This window comes from Physeter macrocephalus, chromosome 16 (genome assembly GCF_002837175.3).
Source record: "Physeter macrocephalus isolate SW-GA chromosome 16, ASM283717v5, whole genome shotgun sequence".
Lineage (NCBI taxonomy): Eukaryota > Metazoa > Chordata > Mammalia > Artiodactyla > Physeteridae > Physeter > Physeter macrocephalus.
In genome coordinates, this window is record NC_041229.1 from 26,792,727 (window position 1) to 26,814,142 (window position 21,416).

A 21,416-nucleotide genomic window follows, 5' to 3' on the forward strand; every position below is an offset into this window, starting at 1 on the left:
TACCAGTAAATACAACCAACAGGGATATAAGTAACTCTCAAAATAGTTCTCAAAACAACATGTCTATGGTATACCAGCATCAGGCTTAAGAGAATAATCATGGCAGATACTGGTCAGTGTTTTTTTTTATAAAATAGGACATTGTATTCTGAATTTTTATCTTTTTGAAGTTATCAAGTATTAGTTTCTCCCATTGTTTGGAAATTGCATTATTAATGAAATAGAGAAACATTTGACATCATATATGCTTCTTTGAATGTAACTGCAAATTTAAAAGACAACAGTAGACATTTAAAAATTGATATGTGCCCACATGAAAAAAAGCTTCAGGTTTATGTAAGTAAATTTTCAATAGATTGATTTGCTTACCCCATAAACAAGTTCCCCTACCATCCCATTCCAGATTTTTGTGTCTGCATCCCTTGCTCCATATTTTCCATCAGGGACAATGGCAATTTTATACTTGATACCAATATGTTTTGCAATTTCAGATGCCAAATCTACACAGTATCCTTCATACTTGTCATTTCCTTCAAACATTTCATGATTTTTCTTGTACATAACATATGGGGATTCCTATAATGAGAGAAGTAGAACTGTAAGGGAGAAATTATAAAACATTAAAAAATTTTATGCAACTTTTCAGTTTCAGAATTTAACAAAATATTATATTTAGTATTAGTACACACACTGATTTTGTGTGGCAAGAAATTGATAGTAAAACAGATGAATGTTAAAATGTGCTTAATAGTATATTAAGTTGCTTTACATTGGATACTAAAAATTAAATCTTTAAAATAATTTTCTCTTGAGTGATTATTACATACCTAGGACTGTGAGTGCTATAGGAAAAATATACATTAATAATAGACTAGAGAAGCATAAATTATCACCTGTGGCAATGAAATTACTATTTCCAAAGTATCTCATGGCCTGAAGACTATTTAGGAGTCAGCTTCGTGTAATAAAAGACTCATTCAAAGTCACAGTTCTCCGTATTCTGCATCTTATTTAGCCACATTCAACTGAGACTTTCTTTAGGAAAAGAGCTGTATCATTTTTCTTTGTTCTTTAGCATTTAGCAATATGCCTTTCTCAGAGCAGGCATTATTAGCAAGTTCAAAGAAGAAATGAATTAGTAGTTTTTAAAATTTTATATACTAATTTACATTAAATTGGCTTTCCTAAAATTGTCCTATATTTTGGCTTTAATTAGGGCTGTGTTCCATGAATTTTTATTCTATTATAAAATTTGTTTCCAATGGAAGCTAATAATTTTTCCCCAATTGTGACAATCACACATTTCAAGTAATATTCTCATTTAGTTTCTGAAGCAAGTAAGACAAAATAGCATGAAGAATTATTGTGAAAATCCTTATAAAATGAAAAAGATTACTGTTAACTAATAATATCTGAACAGTTTTCAGTACACATACACACACACACACACACACCTCTAAACCAAACCATTTAAAGTCTGTGAAACTAAAGATACATGTTAGCAAAAAAGCACTTGATTTTATAAATAAAACCTAATGCCACCAACTCAAAGATAGGCCTGGCAAACATGCAGTACATACAGAACTCCTGGTCACACTTCAGATTTTTTAATCATTTGCAGACAGGAGTGACCACTTTTGACCACAGTGTCATTGAAGTAATGATTTATATTTTATAAAATTGTACTGTGACATTTAGTAATTTTAATATGAATCTTTTCATTTCTCCCAGAAATCTGTAGTTGGGAAAGTTGAACTTGCTCTTAAAACTCTGGATTAGAAGGTAATTTACTTTGTATTACATGGCAGTCTACACTAATTCTGATTTTGTTTTTAAGTACTTTGTAAATGTAGAAACTATTTCTAAAAACTTGATAAAACTGTACATTACATGATATATGATTCTCTCATAGAGATGCCTAAATAACTCTATTGTGGGAAATTGTATAGCATTGCTCCTTGTATTGTTTTCTTAAATCCTGCCTTAGGTAGACACGGCCAAGTGACCCAGAAGTCTCTCACTTCTTCCTTGAATTTGATGAATATTCTAACACTGGACTTGGGTAAAGAAAGTTTCTCCACCAACAAAATAAAGGCAGCTAATTGTCTCTTTAGATAGATGAAAATTACTTGTTAGCTTACAGAAAACATTCTCCAAATATGAAGCATTTTGCAAATTATGAATGTGGTTATGAAAATCGGTGAATTGTTGCAATGCATTGTTAATTTCTAAGCTATGCTATAGAATATTAGTAGTTAAAATGACCTAATCCTTTCATTTTTTCTTGAAATAGCTAATTAAAATATGGAAGAATATGTATAAAAAAGCAAGAATCACACATTTGCAAAATGCTTAACATTCTAATTGAAATGGCTGTTAGTATAACAAACTTGAGAGGTTTTCAAAAGGAATATTGCTAAGGTTCACATTGGGTGCTAAGGTTGATAAATTCTAAAGTGTCTGAAATATTTGAACACATGAAGTTTAGCCCTCAAATATGTATACTACTATATTAACTTGTGTACAGAAGTTTCTCTAGCTAATGTTATCATCTAATTTGCAAAATCCCCTCTATATTATATAGTGAACAATTTGCTTCATTCAAAGCTGCATTTTTAGTATTTACTTAAACATTTGTTAAACACCCTCTGTGTGTCAGGCAGCTTGCTGGGAACTAGGGATACACAAATAAATAAAATATCCCCTTCGTCCTCTTGTGATTAAGGTTAAATGCTTTGTAATAAAGGTAAAGGAGTGAGAGTGGTGGGGGACAATAATAAAATATAGTAGTAAAAAATAATATTAGCCCTCACTTATTTAGTGCTTACTCTGTGTCAGTTACAGAGTCCTAAGTTCTTAATTGTTCTTTAATTGTGCTCTTTTATTTACTTTTCACACCGCCATTTTGAGGTCGGCATTTCCCATTTTGCAGATGGAAAATTTAAGCTTAGACAGGTTCAACAAATTGCTCAATTTCACAGAACTAGCAGGAGTGAGAGTTGAATCTGTATTTTAAAATATCTGGACATTTTTGAAGCTATTGTTGCATCTGTCAAAATATATGCAACCATTTGAGATTTCATATGATTTAACAAGCAAGGTGACAAGAGTAAATAACTGAATTTCTATATTTTTAGTGAATGAAATTCTCTATATGAAATCTTGAGTAAACAATGTAGATAAAAACTTTCCATATTTCTTCATGGTGTCTGGTACTCAATAAATATAAGGCATTCAATAAATATAAAGATCTCCTTGTCTATCAGTGCTTCCTAAATAAGAATATCATGGAAAAGTAATTGTATTAGAACTTCTTATTCAGGTCTTCAAAAGGAAAGTAAATATTGATAAGTTCCACGTCACCTCTTCTGAAACAGGTATATGTATATATAAATACAAATTTATTTAGTGTTTCCATCTTTTTTAGTTTCCTTTTTGGATAGCAGGGGCCCATCAGGTCTTTGTTTTCCTGACAAATGAACCAACAAAGGCTAGAGAAACCTTCAGCTTACTGAAGATGTTGATTAGAAATTTATCTAGGCTTTTTGCACAAACAAGGGCATGCATAATTGTTGCTATTCAGATATTGGTGCATGGAAGTTAAGAGAAATAAGATGATCACATTCAGGAAGATGGAAGAACAAAGGGAGAGAATTGCTAGGCATTTCTTGCATGAAACCTCTCATAGTTGCTCAGCTCTTCCTAATTTCTTTGAGTGTGTCTCATTTTCCTTTTCTTTCACATCAAATCCAAATTAGCAGCAAATCCTCAACACTTTCCCAACCTCTTCATTTGCCCCATCCTGAATCTGATAATTTATCCACAAGTAGCCCTTCAAACACTGCATACTTGAGGAGATTCAATACAAAGTTTGGGGGCTACGACAGGTGAAGAAAATACCAAGTCTTTTCAATATAATAAAAAATGAGTTATAGCCAATCATTAAAGGGTATTTGTGGGCTGTTTTTGATACACAACCTTATGGAGCCAGAAGTTATTTGAAATGCATTACTTCTTAGTGACTATGAGTTTATTACCAGAATTTCCATAATGCATAGTGTTCTACATCTGCTCTGCAATTTCAGGAAAGAAATCAATCTCTGTTTAAAGCTACTACATTAGGGTTTGCTTATGAAAATGTTTGTGTAAATGAATTAAGATGATTTTCAATCAATAAAGTATCATTTTCCTATTGAGGAAATTCTTGTTTGTATTTAGCAAAAGTAAAACTGTTGAAGTATATATATTTATTAGAAAAGCTGTAAGATTTTCTAAATATCACAAATATAATCATTAAAATTGCTACTTGAAAACAGTTAAAATAATAAAATCAGTAGCATCAACAGAAGTTATTTGCTATGTGGATATTTGTTTTTCTCCAAAGATCTTAATGTAGATAATTTATCCCATGTGTAAAATTCTTAAAAGTGAATATTAAAATGTTATTATTCAATACATTAAAAATGAGTAAATTTAATGGTGGCACAGTTTTAAACTTATTTAAAATAACTTATTTAAAAACTGAGTTATAAGCTCTTTGGAGGCAGGTGTATGTATGGGGAAGGTTAATATCTGGTACAGGAAGAAAATAAAAATATCTGTATTTTCTGTATCGGTATATACATATATGTGTATATAAATATGCATGTGTATATTGTATACACACATGCATCTATGTATAGTGCATTTACAAAATTCTACATAGAGAAGATAAAATATCAAACAACTCATAAAAAGTATAAAAAATATTCCTGGAAGGACTAAGTGGTATAAGTAAAATTGCTTTAAGGTTTATAATGTAATTCTGAGTCTACGGTGAATAAATTTGCATTTCATGGAAAAATTTCCGAAAGGATTGTTATGTTCCTATGATGGCAAGAAATACATTCTTAGTTTAGTAATGCATCATCAGCCTCTTTTACCTTCAGTGGTAAAGATTTGGGGAAAAATGGGCTTGGCTGAAATATAACTGCATCATCTCTCCTTTTCCAGAGAGTTCAGCCAAAGAAAGTAGTGAGATTACAGAAGAAATCACCACTATAACGTCTACTGCAAACTGCCTTTTCCTCAATTGCTGCACTTACCCAAACCACATGGCACAGATTTGGCTTCCTTAGGTTGTTTATTTTGAATGTAAAATGTTAAATGAGTATGGTCACAGTGTCATAAATTTTGCAAATTTTATAAAATTTTTAGTCACTAAGACTTAAAGAGAAAAAATGATGAGCATCTGAATCTAAAACTTTAGGCCTTTCAACTTTGTAGTCATTATTCTCATGTGATAATATCAACAATTTTACTTTTATTTAGATTTAGTTAAGTTATATTCAGCATGACTATATTCAGGAAGAATACATTAGTCATTAAAATGAAGATCACATGTAGATATAAAACAAATAATTTCAGAAATTCAAAAAGCTAAAGACACTTTATTTAAAAATGATATCTACTATACTTATTTATCGTGTTTCTTGTCTGCTTTCTCTCACTAGAATGAAAGTTCAATTGAGAGTGCAGGATTTTTTTCTGTTTTGTTGGTTAACATATCTCCGGGCTTATAACTGTGCCTAGCAAATAGCAGACGCTTAATAAATATTTATGAATGAATAAATGAATTTCTCAATCAACTTTATTTAACAATACCATATACTATTACAGTGTATCAACATGTAAATAACAATATACACAAAGGAAAAACAAATGGCAGAACAGCAAGGCCATATCAATTTTGATCAAAATGAGTGAGTTCCAGTGCCACAACACTCTCAGCCTTCTTTTGTGTCTAGATATCTGTCTTGCACATAGTTTAATGTCTAACCAATTCCATTGCTGTTGGAAGTTTTCAACTGAATTTGAGGGGTTATTATACACTGGTGCCAATATCTCATTCATTTATAAGGAAGAATATTTCTTTCAAAATGAATGAGATGATGGACATGTCATAGGTCCTGGAATACCATTTTCAACAAAAGCAAATACAAGGAAGGATTCTAGCTTTTTTTTTTTTTTGAATTATTGAAGTTGCAAAGGTCAGAGGCATTATTTATATGGAGACTACATTTTTATACAAAAGACAGATACTAGTATTGCACTATTTTGATTGCAAAAATATTGGTGATATCACTGTCAAAGAACAGATAACTTTACAGAATAGTCGTTATGTATATAGGAAACAATTGGATTCTTCAGGAATTTGTGCTTATTTTTTGACAGCATGCTTCCTGAAAAATAGCCATGCTTGCAAAAGTAATTCAATATTTTGGTTTTAAGAATTATATCTCCGGCTCGTTTAATAACAGAAAAAAGGAGATTCTCTACATTATATCTATAATGTGCATTAAAACACTTTATTTCACATATAACAGGCAAAATTTCAAAAAATCTTTAAAGAAAACAACTATGTGTATTCAGAAAAGGACACAAATTCACAGGTATTTACTTTTAGAAAATCTACGCTTGGAATTAGAAGTATTATCATTCCATCATTTACGTACAATGACCTCATTTCCAGATATGGGAATGGATACATCAGAATTAAGCTACTCTTTTTCAACATCTATTTTCTTGAAAAAGATGAGGATTAATTCTTCTTTTGTTCTAGTATCTCAGGAAAGTCACAGAACTTAAAAACTTTTTTTTCTGGTAGTCCAGAGTTGGTCATCCAAGAAGAATCCCACATGAAAAATTAGCTTAAATTTACTACACAGGAGAACAAGACTTGAGCTTTAGTTAAGAATGGTCGAACAGCGTGGAGCTCATTTCTTTCTTGATCAATTCCTTAAAATAGGATTCTTCATCAGAGGCTGAAAAGAGGAGGACTGAACTGAAGTATGACTTTCCATTACTGTCTTTTTTAGGAACGTATATATATGTATGTATATTATATATATACATACATATATATATTTAAGTCCCATGCAAATATTACACAATTAAGTTAGAAGATATATATTTTGCATTCTTACACAAAAACTGCTGTTGGTTGGTTTGCATTCTAAAATTATAAACTTCCAACTAAGTCTTGGCAGATTAACATTAAGTTTCTAGCTGGTGATGCAACACCGATAAAATTAACTGCAACATTATGAAAGCTTTTCTCTGGCATTTTCATGCTTTGACCTCCATGTCAAAATTTTGGAAATAACTTGACATTACTAAAAGCATAAAATTAAAATTACACAAGCTAAAAACTAAATTATATAAAATACTTCCACTTTATTTAGAGTAAAGTCTTCAAAAGTAGTTAAAAATATGTTCTGCCTAATGAGACAGTGAGCTGAGGATATATAACTTTAAATTAGACAGAAAATGTTACCGATTGTTGATCTCCTTTGACTAGCATTGACTCTAAAAAGCATGTTTGAATTTAGAAGAGAAAAATATGAGGCATCAAATTATTTAAAAGATAAGTTCACGTGAATCTCTTTGGAAAAGCAGCCTTAAAATTTAGAGTATTTTTCATTTTATGATGTGACTGAATGAATATCATTTTTCTTAATTCCTAGGAGAATTCCAATACATTTTATTGTGTATTTGTCACAGGTCAATGAGAAAAATAATCGGTATAAAAACCCCTTTATGCATTAAAAATAAATATAAAATAAATTTATTTCTAAAGCATAGTTGTGTAAAACATACTCATTAAAATCTTCACATTCATACCGCCACTATTATAAATAGACAATGCAAATCATTATTAAATGAATAAACTACCTGAAAATTATAATTTTAAACACTATTAATGATTATTACATTGGTGTTTTAAAAACATAATAACAACGATATGATGTTTACTACTGGATATTTTTAGGTGATTAGTTGTTGATCTTTTTCATGTTTACTCTTTTTTTTTTTTTTTTTTTTTTTTTTTTTTTTCAGGCCTCTCACTGTTGGGGCCTCTCCCTGTTGTGGCCTCTCCCGTTGCAGAGCACAGGCTCCGGACGAGAAGGCTCAGCGGCCATGGCTCACGGGCCTAGCGGCTCCGCGGCATGTGGGATCTTCCCGGACCGGGGCACGAACCCATGTCCCCTGCATCGGCAGGGGGACTCTCAACCACTGCGCCACCAGGGAAGCCCCATGTTTATTCTTTTGTCCTTTGAAATCCTAGCATTTCATACATTTCCAACTAGAGAGCTTCAATTTTTAACATCTGAGCATTTTTCCAAGAACAACAATGCAACAAAAGATAATACAAATAAAAGTACTAAATGTACTCAAAGTTCAAGACAAACTTATTCAAAGCCTCGATAGACTTTTGTGGATCAGAACACCCATGCCACCATCACTAAGATGCAGCTTTCATCCTCCCTGTTCACTGTAGCTGGGGAATTAAAATTGCCTGTGGACAAAATGGAACATCATAAAGCACAGACCAAAACTTACCATAATAGTGGTTACAACGACTGTTCTGTTCTCAATAGCTGCTGTGTCATTGCCAAGAGTGGGCATATCTTGAATTAAGACTAATTTATCCATATCATTCCAGTACCCAACCTGCCAAATACAGAAAATTCTTGAAAACACATTTTAGAAGAGTTTTCTTTAGTTATCAGAGCAACACTGATAAAATTATCAGTATTAATAAGAGGTATTAATAAGTAAGCAAACAAAACAAATTTATAAAGCACACAGTAATGTGTTTGGAAGTTTTCTTAATTGATAATGAGCCAGTTTTCCTGATGCTAATGATACTGCCTAGTTATACATTTGGCAACTTTGCAATTTACAATCATGGAGTAGCCAAGACATTGGGAATGGATGGGTTCAAAAAAGAAGGTGGATACAGATGGAATACCATTTGTGTTGATCCTCTTGTAGCGAGATTGATTGGCACCTTCTGCAATTAATTTACATGATTTTATCAATAATGTTACAGGTTTTATGGTAAAGGGAATAGTCAGATTTACATAGGGTACACATACAAGATGTTTTCAAGAAAAAAGACTTGTGTGTTTTTAAAGCAATATAGAAATAGTTTCTGGTTTCACATAACCTAGCCGCTAGTCTCACCATTTTTAAATACTAAATACATCAGATGCTAATATTAATGATTACTTAATATTTTCACTTTTGAAATTTTTTTAATTGTCTCACTTTAAATCCTTATATTACTTCTCATTTAGATGTGGAACAAACTCCTTTCCATAAAATATGTGAAGTAATTAGTTAAACACTTTACAAAGTAACTAAATGGTATCCTAAAGGAAATTTAGGGTTCTTTTTATCATGCAGACCACTAAGGAATATTAATGGCTACCACTTCTTGCCTGCTTGCTTTCTGGCAGACACTGTAATGAATGCTGTTTAAAAAATATATGCATCTTAAAGTATATACACACAGCAAATGTAAAGGTAGGTGCAATTACAAGTCCATATACTTTGCTATTATGCTACATAAACTCCCAAAATGGGTTTTTGTTTAATGCTTGCCAAACTTCTTTCTTGAATTTCTGGATGCAGTTGATAAAACTCATATTTCCCATAAAATGTATGTAATTGCTCACTGGTCTGTAATCACTATTTGTCCCAATATGTTTTGAAAGTCTTTCTTGCTTCTTCCAAGTTCTTAACTCTCATGTTAGTATTTGTGAACATTTTAAAATAAAGTAAGCATTAAGCATATCAGAAAGAGACTATATTATTCACAAATATTCAATAACAGAATAGACATAAAAAATAATTTTCATTAATATGGTTTGCTATATTGCTTAGTTTGATCCAAAATTATGAGTATAAAACAATTCAATTCAGCAATTATTTTCAATTGCCCATATGAATTTATTTATAGCTAACATTTATTTAATGAGTCAGTGAAAAATTTAATTAAAACAAAACAAGTATGACTTTGAGACCTATCCTCTCTTCAATTCCTACATGTACTTAAAAAATAGCTTAAAAAACATAGTTGCTTCCTGTTAGTTTTCTTTTCCACATGACAGTTATACAACATAAAAATAGGTTTCACAGTTTAGTACTCTGTTAAGATGCAGCCACCTTCCAGATCTCAGCAGCCCATTTTCTGGGAAAGCAATTTTTCTTTATTAATGAGTTCCCACAACAGAAAAACTACAGATCTGGGACACATTCTGGAGAGTCTTCGGATGTTGACAAGACCTTGACATTTTGCAGTTAAGAACAACCTGTGTGTTCATGACTATTTCCCCCAACCCAAAGATAAATGATTTAGAAGTACTGGCAAATTAAAATAATAGGCAAAATTTTACCCAACTGTATCTATTTGCCTTATATCTACTTGAAATTCTGGTGAAAAAGAAAACCATGGTTTGTGATATGGAGACATGGTTTGTGCATAGATCTTATGTGGGCCATGGACTTTTTGGGAAGTAGGACGGTATGGGGTGAACAGTGATATAAGGGTCACTTCTTAAAGAAAGGAATATTAAATTTTGTACCTAGAACTTCATATGAGATAGAGTTTTTCTCTCTAATTTTTCACAACATTTTACAATTTACTAGGGACACTTCCTATGCCTGATCTCATTTAATTAGACAGGGAAAGAGGCACTTTTTTCCTAGAGACAGAAATTCGGTGAAAAATAGTTTTGTAATGTTAAAGCAAAAATATAGAAGCATTTAAATTGCTAAACTGGCAGGAAATGTCAGAGAAGTATTTGTCTTCTTTGGATTCCTAAAGGTGAATTGTGCACAAATATAACCATAATATAATATATGAGTAAATATCTCCATATTTATGGTGGACTTTGCCTGCAATGTAGGGATTGTGTAGAGATTGAGGGGCTATGAGAAGCCACTGTTCTACTCAAAGTTGGTTCCTGGGAGAGCTGATTTGACCAAACCTGTCCTGAAAGATATGGCTTAATTCTCATACCAACCCTCAAGGGAAAAGTTATGGGCCCTGGGACTGATAATATTTTATAGCAGTTAAGAGAGTAGGTTTGAAGCTAGATGAGCCTTAGTCTCCACCCCAGCTCCATCTCTTTCTAGTTTAACATCCCTGAGCAGGTTACTTAGTTTCTCTGAGCCTTACTTTTCTCTTCTATAAAATGAAAAAAATACATCTTACTTTCAGGTTGCTGTAAGGATTAAATATTAAAACGCACATCAGTTTCCCTTTACTGTGTCTTATGTATAACCTGCTCTCAATAAATACAATTTTTATGATTAAGAATTCCTGAAACCATGCAAGCCTGGTTTTAGAGCATTCTTGAGAGATCACTGGAATGGCAAGAAGATTCCACCATACTTAGGAGCTGAGACTTCAGAAAGAGCTTTGTGGATTCTGCTTAATGAGACTCTCACTCAGTTTCCCTGTTATGGAAGTCAGACAAACTGATGGGTTAACTCTCTGATCTATTTTCAAAGATAGCTCTCTTACTGGCAAGTGTTCAATTTAAAGGAATTGTTGCTCGCTTTTCAGACGTATTGCCAAGTCTCACCAGCAGAGTGTTTCTCATGGTAGTTCATTTTTAAGTTTAATATTCCTGACAGAGTGCCCAAGAAAAACAAAGATGGATGAGTCTACACCATTTCACACATTTCATATTTCTTCTAAGAGTCTTAGACAAATGTCAACTGAGTGTGAAGATGTACTGTTCATCACTTTTCCAACTTATTCTTTAACTTTCTCCTCTAAAAACCTTAATTTTTGTTACCATCTTGTTTCAATAGGCCATGAAAAGATTCAGTGCTGTAAATAGCCCACTTGATGTTACCATTAGTTACCACCAGCTTCCTTTTTCCATTTTTCTTTCTTTTATAAAGAGATAATTTTACTTTTTGTACTTACTGTTTTGTGAAATATGGAATTGTCTTTTGCATTTTAGAAAGGTTCTACTTAAATGGCTAATTTTGCAGAATCTGGTTTGTGGCAGGCTGGTCACCAGTTAGCCAATATTTTTAAAGGCTTATGGAATATTCTGTCTGCTCCACAGCTAGCGGAGGGACTTTGCTTAAAATGGGTTTCTTTCTTGTTGCTGGCTGTGTGCTGAAATTGGGTAAAATTGGTGTTTACATGGAAACTCCTAATATTGGTGTTTACATGGAACCTCCTAAATTGGTGGGTAAAATTGGTGTTTACATGGAACTTCCTAAATTTCTTCTTGGGAGCATGTCAGTCCCTTTCTTTGGGTAGTACCCTTAGAAGAGCCCATCATACAGCTTGGCTTTAAAGCTGTCATTCCATCTCCTGCCCTTACCTGATCTGGATCAGATAGGCTCCTGCCTGCCCTGTATTAGCTGGCAGCCTGTACTAAAGGAGATGCCACTAAAAGGCTGAAAAGCTAGAGATGGTTTGCATGGCAGCTCTAAATCTCTCCTCACACATATGCAGAAGCACATGTTATGACAGACTGGAGCAAAGCACAGCTTGGAAAGCCTTTGCCATCTTCCACGTATGACTTTAAATTTCCTGCCTCCAGCCTGTCCTCGGGTTCTTGCCTCTACCATTTCTACCTATTTAAACTAACTTCATGACTAACTTTAAATCTCCCCCATGCAGCCTTCTTCGATTTGTTTTCCTCCAGCTGGAAGTGATCTCTTCCTCTTTAGACTTTCCACACGCTTTCTCTTTAACTGTTGTATGGAACTTACTATATTTTATGCTACTAGAAAATAAACTCCATTAGCACAGAGACTACTCAGGCAGGGTACTGGGTAGAAAGGTTCTGGAGTCAGACATATCTGAATTAAAAATCTTTGTTTTCTCACTTGCAGGCCTTAGACAAGAAACCATAGCCTATTGCACTGTAACTTTCTCACTAGAAAAATGGAGATAATAGTACTCTGTTACAGGCTTATTGTGAGGATCAAATTACACCAAGTCCGGTGGTTGGGACATAGCAGGCATTTCATAAATTGTAACTATCATTATTACACTAACAAAGGAAAGTATATTTGGGAAAGTTTTTTTAAACAGCCAAGTGTTGAAACAAATAGAGTTTTTAGATAAGGTAAGTTGAGCATGTCTTTTCTTGAGCATCCTAGCTAATGCTAGAGAAAAGAATGTTAAAAAATTATATGTGTTAAGTATAAAATGTTCATAGCCAATTGCTGTGGTGGAATTGTATTGTTCCATTATATAAAGTACTTTTTGGACATTGGGAAAACTATGCTTAGTCATACCATAAGAAGACTGGCAGAGTTACCTTCTGAAATCCAAAAATCTTTCATCAGAAGCTTCCTAAACAACCTCCCTGGCTCCTCAGTTGATGTTCTTAGGTGTTTCTTTCCCTCTTCAACCTAACAATAATCTTAACAATATTATCTTCCATCTCCTCTTTTCTTTGCTCATTTGAATGTTTACTTGCTTACTTCAGGAACATTTAGCCTGTTCTAAATATGCCCTTTAGTCTTCTTTGTTCTCTCTCTAATAGTTTCATAAATGACTACATGGAAGTGAGTAAGTCTCTTACCTACATTGTGTGCTTTCCTGAAGAGTATATTATGGGTTCTGTGGGATTTTTTTGCTAAGCCTTTAAAAAAATTGCTTCTATTTTTGGATAAAGGATATAAATAGCATGTAAATTAGTTCATTTCAGCTTTGGTACACCACTAAATATCAGTCATAGGACACAAGAATTTATTTCAGCATGAATTATCAAGAAAGTATTATTTGTAAGTGCAGTTGACCCTTAATCAACACAGGTTTGAACTGCTCAGGTCCACTTTTACATGGATTCTTTTAATAGTAAATACTACAGTACTATATGATCTGTGGTTGGTTGAATCCTCAGATGTGGAACTGCAGCTATGGAGGAACCACATATATGGAGGGCCCACTAAAATTTAGACCTGGATTTTTGACTGTGTGGAGGGTCAGAGCCCCTAGTTCCCACGTTGTTCAAGGGTCAACCATATTCACAATTTTTTAAAAATGCAGACTATCCAGCTACCTTTCACCTATAAGGCTTTAAAAATGTCAAATGAAAACTAAGAAAAATGTTGAAGTGTGGCTCACCTTTCTAGGTCCTGTGCTCTTTAGCTCAAACACATCCATTGTGTAATTGACCCTACGTCCATAGTGGTCAAACTGAACATTCCCTGTCAGTCCTTGAATTTGAACCTATGAATGAAAAAGAGAATCCACACATGTAATCACTTGCCATTTTAATTACAGAAATCTTGACTTCATCTGCTAGGCTTATGACTACACATGGGTATGGAACTATAAATTATAAGCAACTCACTAAAAAAACATGGGATATTTGAGCTACTGGGATAGACTCTGAAAGAGGAATATCAAAGTAATATATAAGCAATTCTGTTATGTGTTTGGAAGATGAACATGTTTTATTTATTTATTTTTTATTATGAAGTTCCCTTTGTAACTAACAGAATACTTCCTCGATATTGAAATATTGTTTATAGGAATGGAAATATAGTTTGTTTTATAGTTATTTTTCTGTTTTATCTGCATAGCCACATAACAGATTAAATAGCCCTGATAACCACATTGGATCATACTTCTTCTCGCTAATATTAAAATTAAGATATAAGAAATTCAGAAAAATAAACATATTTTTGAAAATATTCACGTGTACTTTATTCCAAATTTCCTTTTAATTCATTTATACTTATGTTCTGAACCCATGGCATTTCAGAACATTTAAGATGTAATACTAAATATACACACATATCACATTAATCACTTGAAAAATAGTGTTAGTATTAACTATAAAAGAATAAAATAAACAAATACTTAATCTAAGGTTACAGGCAATTTAAAGATCTACTGAGAAGAGAACTTCAAGATGGTGGAGGAGTAAGACGTGGAGATCAACTTTCTCCCCACAAATACATTAGAAATACATCTACATGTGGAATAACTCCTACAGAACACCTACTGAATGCTGGCAGAAGACCTCAGACTTCCCAAAGGCAAGAAACTCCCCCATGTAACTGGGTAGGAGAAAAGAAACAAGAAAAAAACAGAGACAAAAGAATAGGGACAGGATCTGCACCTCTGGGAGGGAGCTGTGAAGGAGGAAGATTTTCCACACACTAGGAGGCCCCTTCACTGTCGGAGACGGGGGTGGGGGTGGGGTGGGGGGGGTGGCGGGTTGGAAGCTTCGGAGCCACGGAGGAGAGTGAAGCAATAGGGGTGCAGAGGGCAAAGCAGAGAGATTCTCACAGAGAGGATCAGTGCCGACCAGCACTCACCAGCCTGAGAGGCTTGTCTGCTCACCTTCCAGGGTGGATGGGGTCTCAGAGCTGAGGATCTGGCTTCGGAGGCCAGATTCCAGGGAGAGGACTGGGGTTGGCTGCATGAACACAGCCTGAAGGGGGCCAGTGCACCACAGCTAGCTGGGTGGGAGTCTGGTAAAATGTCTGGAACTGCCTAAGAGGCAAAAGAACATTGTTTCGGGGTGCGCAAGGAGAGGGGATTCAGAGCACCGCCTAAACAAGCTCCAGAGATGGGCCCAGGCCACAGCTATAAGAGAAGACACCAGAGATGGGCATGAAATGCTAAGGCTGCTGCAGCAGCCATCAAGAAGCCTGTGTGCAAGCACAGGTCACTATCCACACATCCCCTCCCAGAGTCTGTTCAGCTCACCACTGCCGGGGTCCTGTGATCCAGGTACAATTTCCCCAGGAGAACACATGGCATGCCTCAGGCTGTTGCAATGTCATGCTGGCCTCTGCAGCTGCAGGCTGGGCCCGCATTCCGTACCCCTCCCTCTGCCCAGCCTGAGTGAGCCAGAGCCCCCAATCAGCTACTTCTTTAACCCCATCCTGTCTGAGAAAAGAACAGACACCCTGGGGTGACCTACATGCAGAGGCAGGGCCAAATCCAAAGCTGAACCCCAGGAGCTGTGCAAACAAAGAAGAGAAAAGGAAATTTCACCCAACAGCCTCAGGAGCAGTGGATTATATCTCCATAATCAACTTGATGTACCCTGCATCTCTGGAATATCTGAATAGACAACGAATCATCCCAAAATTGAGGTGGTGGACTTTGGGAGCAACTGCAGACTTGGGGTTTAGCTTTCTGAATCTAATTTGTTTCTGGTCTTATGTTTATCTTAGTTTGGTATTTAGAGTTTATTATAATTGTTAAATTTGTTTATTGATTTGGTTGCTCTCTTCCTCTTTTTTTTTTAATGGTTGCTCTCTTCCTCTTTTTTTTTTCAATATATATATATATTTCCTTTTTCTCTTTTTGTGAGTGTGTATGTGTATGGTTGTGTGTGTGATTTTGTCTGTAGAGCTCTGCTTTTACCATTTGTCCTAGGGTTCTGTCTGTCCCTATTTTTTTTTGGTACAGTTTTTAGGATTTGTTATAATTAATGGATTTGTTTTTTGGTTTGGTTGCTCTCTTCTTTCTTTCTTTCTTTTTTTATTATTACTTTTTAATTTTCAATAATTAAAAAATTTATTTTAATAACGTTATTTTATATTTTTCCTTCTTTCTTTCTTTTTTTCTCCCTTTTCTTCTGAGCCATATAGCTGACAGGATCTTTGTGCTCCGGCTTGGTGTCAGGCCTGTGCCTCTGGGGTGGGAGAGCCAAATTCAGGACATTGGTCCACCAGAGACCTCCCAGCTCCACATAATATCAAACAGCAAAAGCTCTCCCAGACATCTCCATCTCAATGCTAAGACACAGCTCCACTCAACGACCAGCAAGCTACAGTGCTGGACACCGTATGCTAAACAAGCAGCAAGACAGGAACACAACACCACCTATTAGCAGAGAGGCTGCCTAAAGTCATAATAAGGTCACAGACACCCTACAACAAACAACCGGAAGCAGACTTGCCCAACTGAAAGACAAGATCCAGCCTCATCTACCAGAACACAGGCAGCAGTCCACTCCACCAGGAAGCCTACACAACCCACTGAACCAACCTTACCCACTGGGAGAGGACACCAAAAACTATGGGAACTATTAACCTGCAGCCTGCGAAAAGGAGAACCCATTAAGTAAGTTAAGCAAAACGAGAAGACAGAGGAATACACAGCAGAGGAAGGAACAAGGTAAAAACTCACCAGACTAAACAAATGAAGATGAAATAGGCAGTCTACATGAAAACGAATTCAGAGTAATGATAGAAAAAATGATCCAGTATCTTGGAAATAGAATGGAGAAAATAAAAAAAGTGTTTAACAAGGACCTAGAAGAACTAAAGAGCAAACAAACAATGATGAACAAAACAATAAATAAAATTAAAAATTCTCTAGAAGGGATCAATAGCAGAATAACTGAGGCAGAAGAACGGATAATTGACCTGGAAGATAAAAGAGTGGAAATAACTATTGCAGAGCAGAAAAAAGAATGAAAAGAATTGAGGACAATTGTCTCAGAGACCTCTGGGACAACATTAAATGCAACAACGTTCGAATTATAGGGGTCCAGAAGAATAGAAAAAGAAAGGGACTGAGAAAATATTTGAAGAGATTATAGTAATAGGGGTGCAGAGGGCAAAGCAGAGAGATTCTCACAGAGAGGATCAGTGCCGACCAGCACTCACCAGCCTGAGAGGCTTGTCTGCTCACCTTCCAGGGTGGATGGGGTCTCAGAGCTGAGGATCTGGCTTCGGAGGCCAGATTCCAGGGAGAGGACTGGGGTTGGCTGCATGAACACAGCCTGAAGGGGGCTAGTGCACCACAGCTAGCTGGGTGGGAGTCTGGTAAAATGTCTGGAACTGCCTAAGAGGCAAAAGAACATTGTTTCGGGGTGCGCAAGGAGAGGGGATTCAGAGCACCGCCTAAACAAGCTCCAGAGATGGGCCCAGGCCACAGCTATAAGAGAAGACACCAGAGATGGGCATGAAATGCTAAGGCTGCTGCAGCAGCCATCAAGAAGCCTGTGTGCAAGCACAGGTCACTATCCACACATCCCCTCCCAGAGTCTGTTCAGCTCACCACTGCCGGGGTCCTGTGATCCAGGTACAATTTCCCCAGGAGAACACATGGCATGCCTCAGGCTGTTGCAATGTCATGCTGGCCTCTGCAGCTGCAGGCTGGGCCCGCATTCCGTACCCCTCCCTCTGCCCAGCCTGAGTGAGCCAGAGCCCCCAATCAGCTACTTCTTTAACCCCATCCTGTCTGAGAAAAGAACAGACACCCTGGGGTGACCTACATGCAGAGGCAGGGCCAAATCCAAAGCTGAACCCCAGGAGCTGTGCAAACAAAGAAGAGAAAAGGAAATTTCACCCAACAGCCTCAGGAGCAGTGGATTATATCTCCATAATCAACTTGATGTACCCTGCATCTCTGGAATATCTGAATAGACAACGAATCATCCCAAAATTGAGGTGGTGGACTTTGGGAGCAACTGCAGACTTGGGGTTTAGCTTTCTGAATCTAATTTGTTTCTGGTCTTATGTTTATCTTAGTTTGGTATTTAGAGTTTATTATAATTGTTAAATTTGTTTATTGATTTGGTTGCTCTCTTCCTCTTTTTTTTTAATGGTTGCTCTCTTCCTCTTTTTTTTTTCAATATATATATATATTTCCTTTTTCTCTTTTTGTGAGTGTGTATGTGTATGGTTGTGTGTGTGATTTTGTCTGTAGAGCTCTGCTTTTACCATTTGTCCTAGGGTTCTGTCTGTCCCTATTTTTTTTTGGTACAGTTTTTAGGATTTGTTATAATTAATGGATTTGTTTTTTGGTTTGGTTGCTCTCTTCTTTCTTTCTTTCTTTTTTTATTATTACTTTTTAATTTTCAATAATTAAAAAATTTATTTTAATAACGTTATTTTATATTTTTCCTTCTTTCTTTCTTTTTTTCTCCCTTTTCTTCTGAGCCATATAGCTGACAGGATCTTTGTGCTCCGGCTTGGTGTCAGGCCTGTGCCTCTGGGGTGGGAGAGCCAAATTCAGGACATTGGTCCACCAGAGACCTCCCAGCTCCACATAATATCAAACAGCAAAAGCTCTCCCAGACATCTCCATCTCAATGCTAAGACACAGCTCCACTCAACGACCAGCAAGCTACAGTGCTGGACACCGTATGCTAAACAAGCAGCAAGACAGGAACACAACACCACCTATTAGCAGAGAGGCTGCCTAAAGTCATAATAAGGTCACAGACACCCTACAACAAACAACCGGAAGCAGACTTGCCCAACTGAAAGACAAGATCCAGCCTCATCTACCAGAACACAGGCAGCAGTCCACTCCACCAGGAAGCCTACACAACCCACTGAACCAACCTTACCCACTGGGAGAGGACACCAAAAACTATGGGAACTATTAACCTGCAGCCTGCGAAAAGGAGAACCCATTAAGTAAGTTAAGCAAAACGAGAAGACAGAGGAATACACAGCAGAGGAAGGAACAAGGTAAAAACTCACCAGACTAAACAAATGAAGATGAAATAGGCAGTCTACATGAAAACGAATTCAGAGTAATGATAGAAAAAATGATCCAGTATCTTGGAAATAGAATGGAGAAAATAAAAAAAGTGTTTAACAAGGACCTAGAAGAACTAAAGAGCAAACAAACAATGATGAACAAAACAATAAATAAAATTAAAAATTCTCTAGAAGGGATCAATAGCAGAATAACTGAGGCAGAAGAACGGATAATTGACCTGGAAGATAAAAGAGTGGAAATAACTATTGCAGAGCAGAAAAAAGAATGAAAAGAATTGAGGACAATTGTCTCAGAGACCTCTGGGACAACATTAAATGCAACAACGTTCGAATTATAGGGGTCCAGAAGAATAGAAAAAGAAAGGGACTGAGAAAATATTTGAAGAGATTATAGTTGAAAACTTCCCTAATATGGGAAAGGAAATAGTCTATCAAGTCCAGGAAGCAGAGTTCCGTACAGGATATATCCAAGGAGAAAAAGCCAAGTCACATATTAATCAAACTATAAAAAATTAAATAAAAGAAAAAATATTACAAGCAGCAAGTGAAAAATGACAAATAACATACAAGGGAATCCCCATAAAGGTAACAGCTGATCTTTCAGCAGAAACTCTTCAAGCCAGAGGGAGTGGCAAGACACATTTAAAGTGATGAAAGGGAAAAACCTACAACCAAGATCACTCTATCCAGCAAGGATCTCATTCAGGTTTGATGGAGAAATTAAAACCTTTACAGACCAGCAAAAGCTAAGAGAATTTAGCACCACCAAACCAGCTCTACAACAAATGCTAAAGGATCTTTTCTAGGCAAGAAACAAAAAAGAAGGAAAAGACCTACAATAACAAACCCAAAACAATTGAGAAAATGGTAATAGTAACATATATATTGATAACTACCTTAAATGTAAATGGATTAGAAGCTCCAACCAAAAGACATAGGCTGGCTGAATGGATACAAAAACAAGACCCATATATATGCTGTCTACAAGAGACCCACTTCATACCTAGGGACCCATACAGACTGAAAGTGAGGGAATGGAAAAAGATATTCCATGCAAATGGAAATCAAGAAAGCTGGAGTAGCCATACTCATATCAGATAAAATATACTTTAAAATAAAGACTACTACAAGAGACAAGGAAGGACACTACAAAATGAGCAAGGGATTAATCCAAGAAGAAGATATAACAATTATAAATATATATGCACCCACCATAGGAGTACCTCAATACATAAGGCAAATGTTAACAGCTATAAAAGAGAAAAACAACAGTAACACAATAATAGTAGGGGACTTTAACACCTCACTTACACCAATGGACATATCACCCACACAGAAAATTAATAAGGAAATACAAGCTTTAAATGACAAAATAGACCAGTTAGATTTAATTGATATTTATAGGTCTTTCCATCCAAAACAGAAGATTACATTTTCTCCTCAAGTGCACATGGAACATTCTCAAGGATAGATCATATCTTAAGTCACAAATCAAGCCTTGGTAAATTTAAGAAAATTGAAATCATACCAAGCATCTTTCCCGATACAACACTATGAGACTAGGAAAAAATCTGTAAAAAATAAAAATACATGAAGGTTAAACAATACACTACTAAATAACCAAGTGATAACTGAAGAAAACAAAGAGGGAATCAAAAAATACCTAGAAACAGATGACAGTGAAAACACGACGACCCAAAACCTATGGGATGCAGTGAAAGCAGTTCTAAGAGGGAAGTTTACAGCAATAAAATCCTACCTGAAGAAACAGGAAACATCTCAAATAAACAACCTAACATTACACCTAAAGCAATTAGAGAAAAAAGAACAAAACAAACCCAAAGTTAGCAGAAGGAAAGAAATCATAAAGAAAAGATCAGAAATAAATGAAAAAGAAATGAAGGAAACGATAGCAAAGATCAATAAAACTAAAAGCTGCCTCTTTGAGAAAATAAACAAAATTGATAAACCATTAACCAGACTCATCAAGAAAATAAGAGGCATTGAGGCGAGAAGATGGTGGAAGAGTACGACGCGGAGATCACCTTCCTCCTCACAGATACATCAGAAATACATCTACACGTGGAACTTCTCCTATAGAACACCCACCGAACACTGGC

General features: G+C 35.5%; 1 protein-coding gene across 2 annotated transcripts in view; it reads right to left on the bottom strand.

The window, feature by feature from the left end:
* GRIA4 (glutamate ionotropic receptor AMPA type subunit 4) overlaps nt 1-21,416 on the bottom strand; it is a 529,194-nt gene that overhangs the window by 60,486 nt on the left and 447,292 nt on the right. For both annotated transcript variants that reach the window (XM_024115308.1, XM_024115307.1), the window contains exons 8-10: nt 13,937-14,041; nt 8,383-8,493; nt 370-576 (exon numbers count right to left, since the gene is read on the bottom strand). In XM_024115308.1, the coding sequence (XP_023971076.1) occupies nt 370-576; nt 8,383-8,493; nt 13,937-14,041 (423 nt within the window). The remainder of the gene's footprint in view (nt 1-369; nt 577-8,382; nt 8,494-13,936; nt 14,042-21,416) is intronic.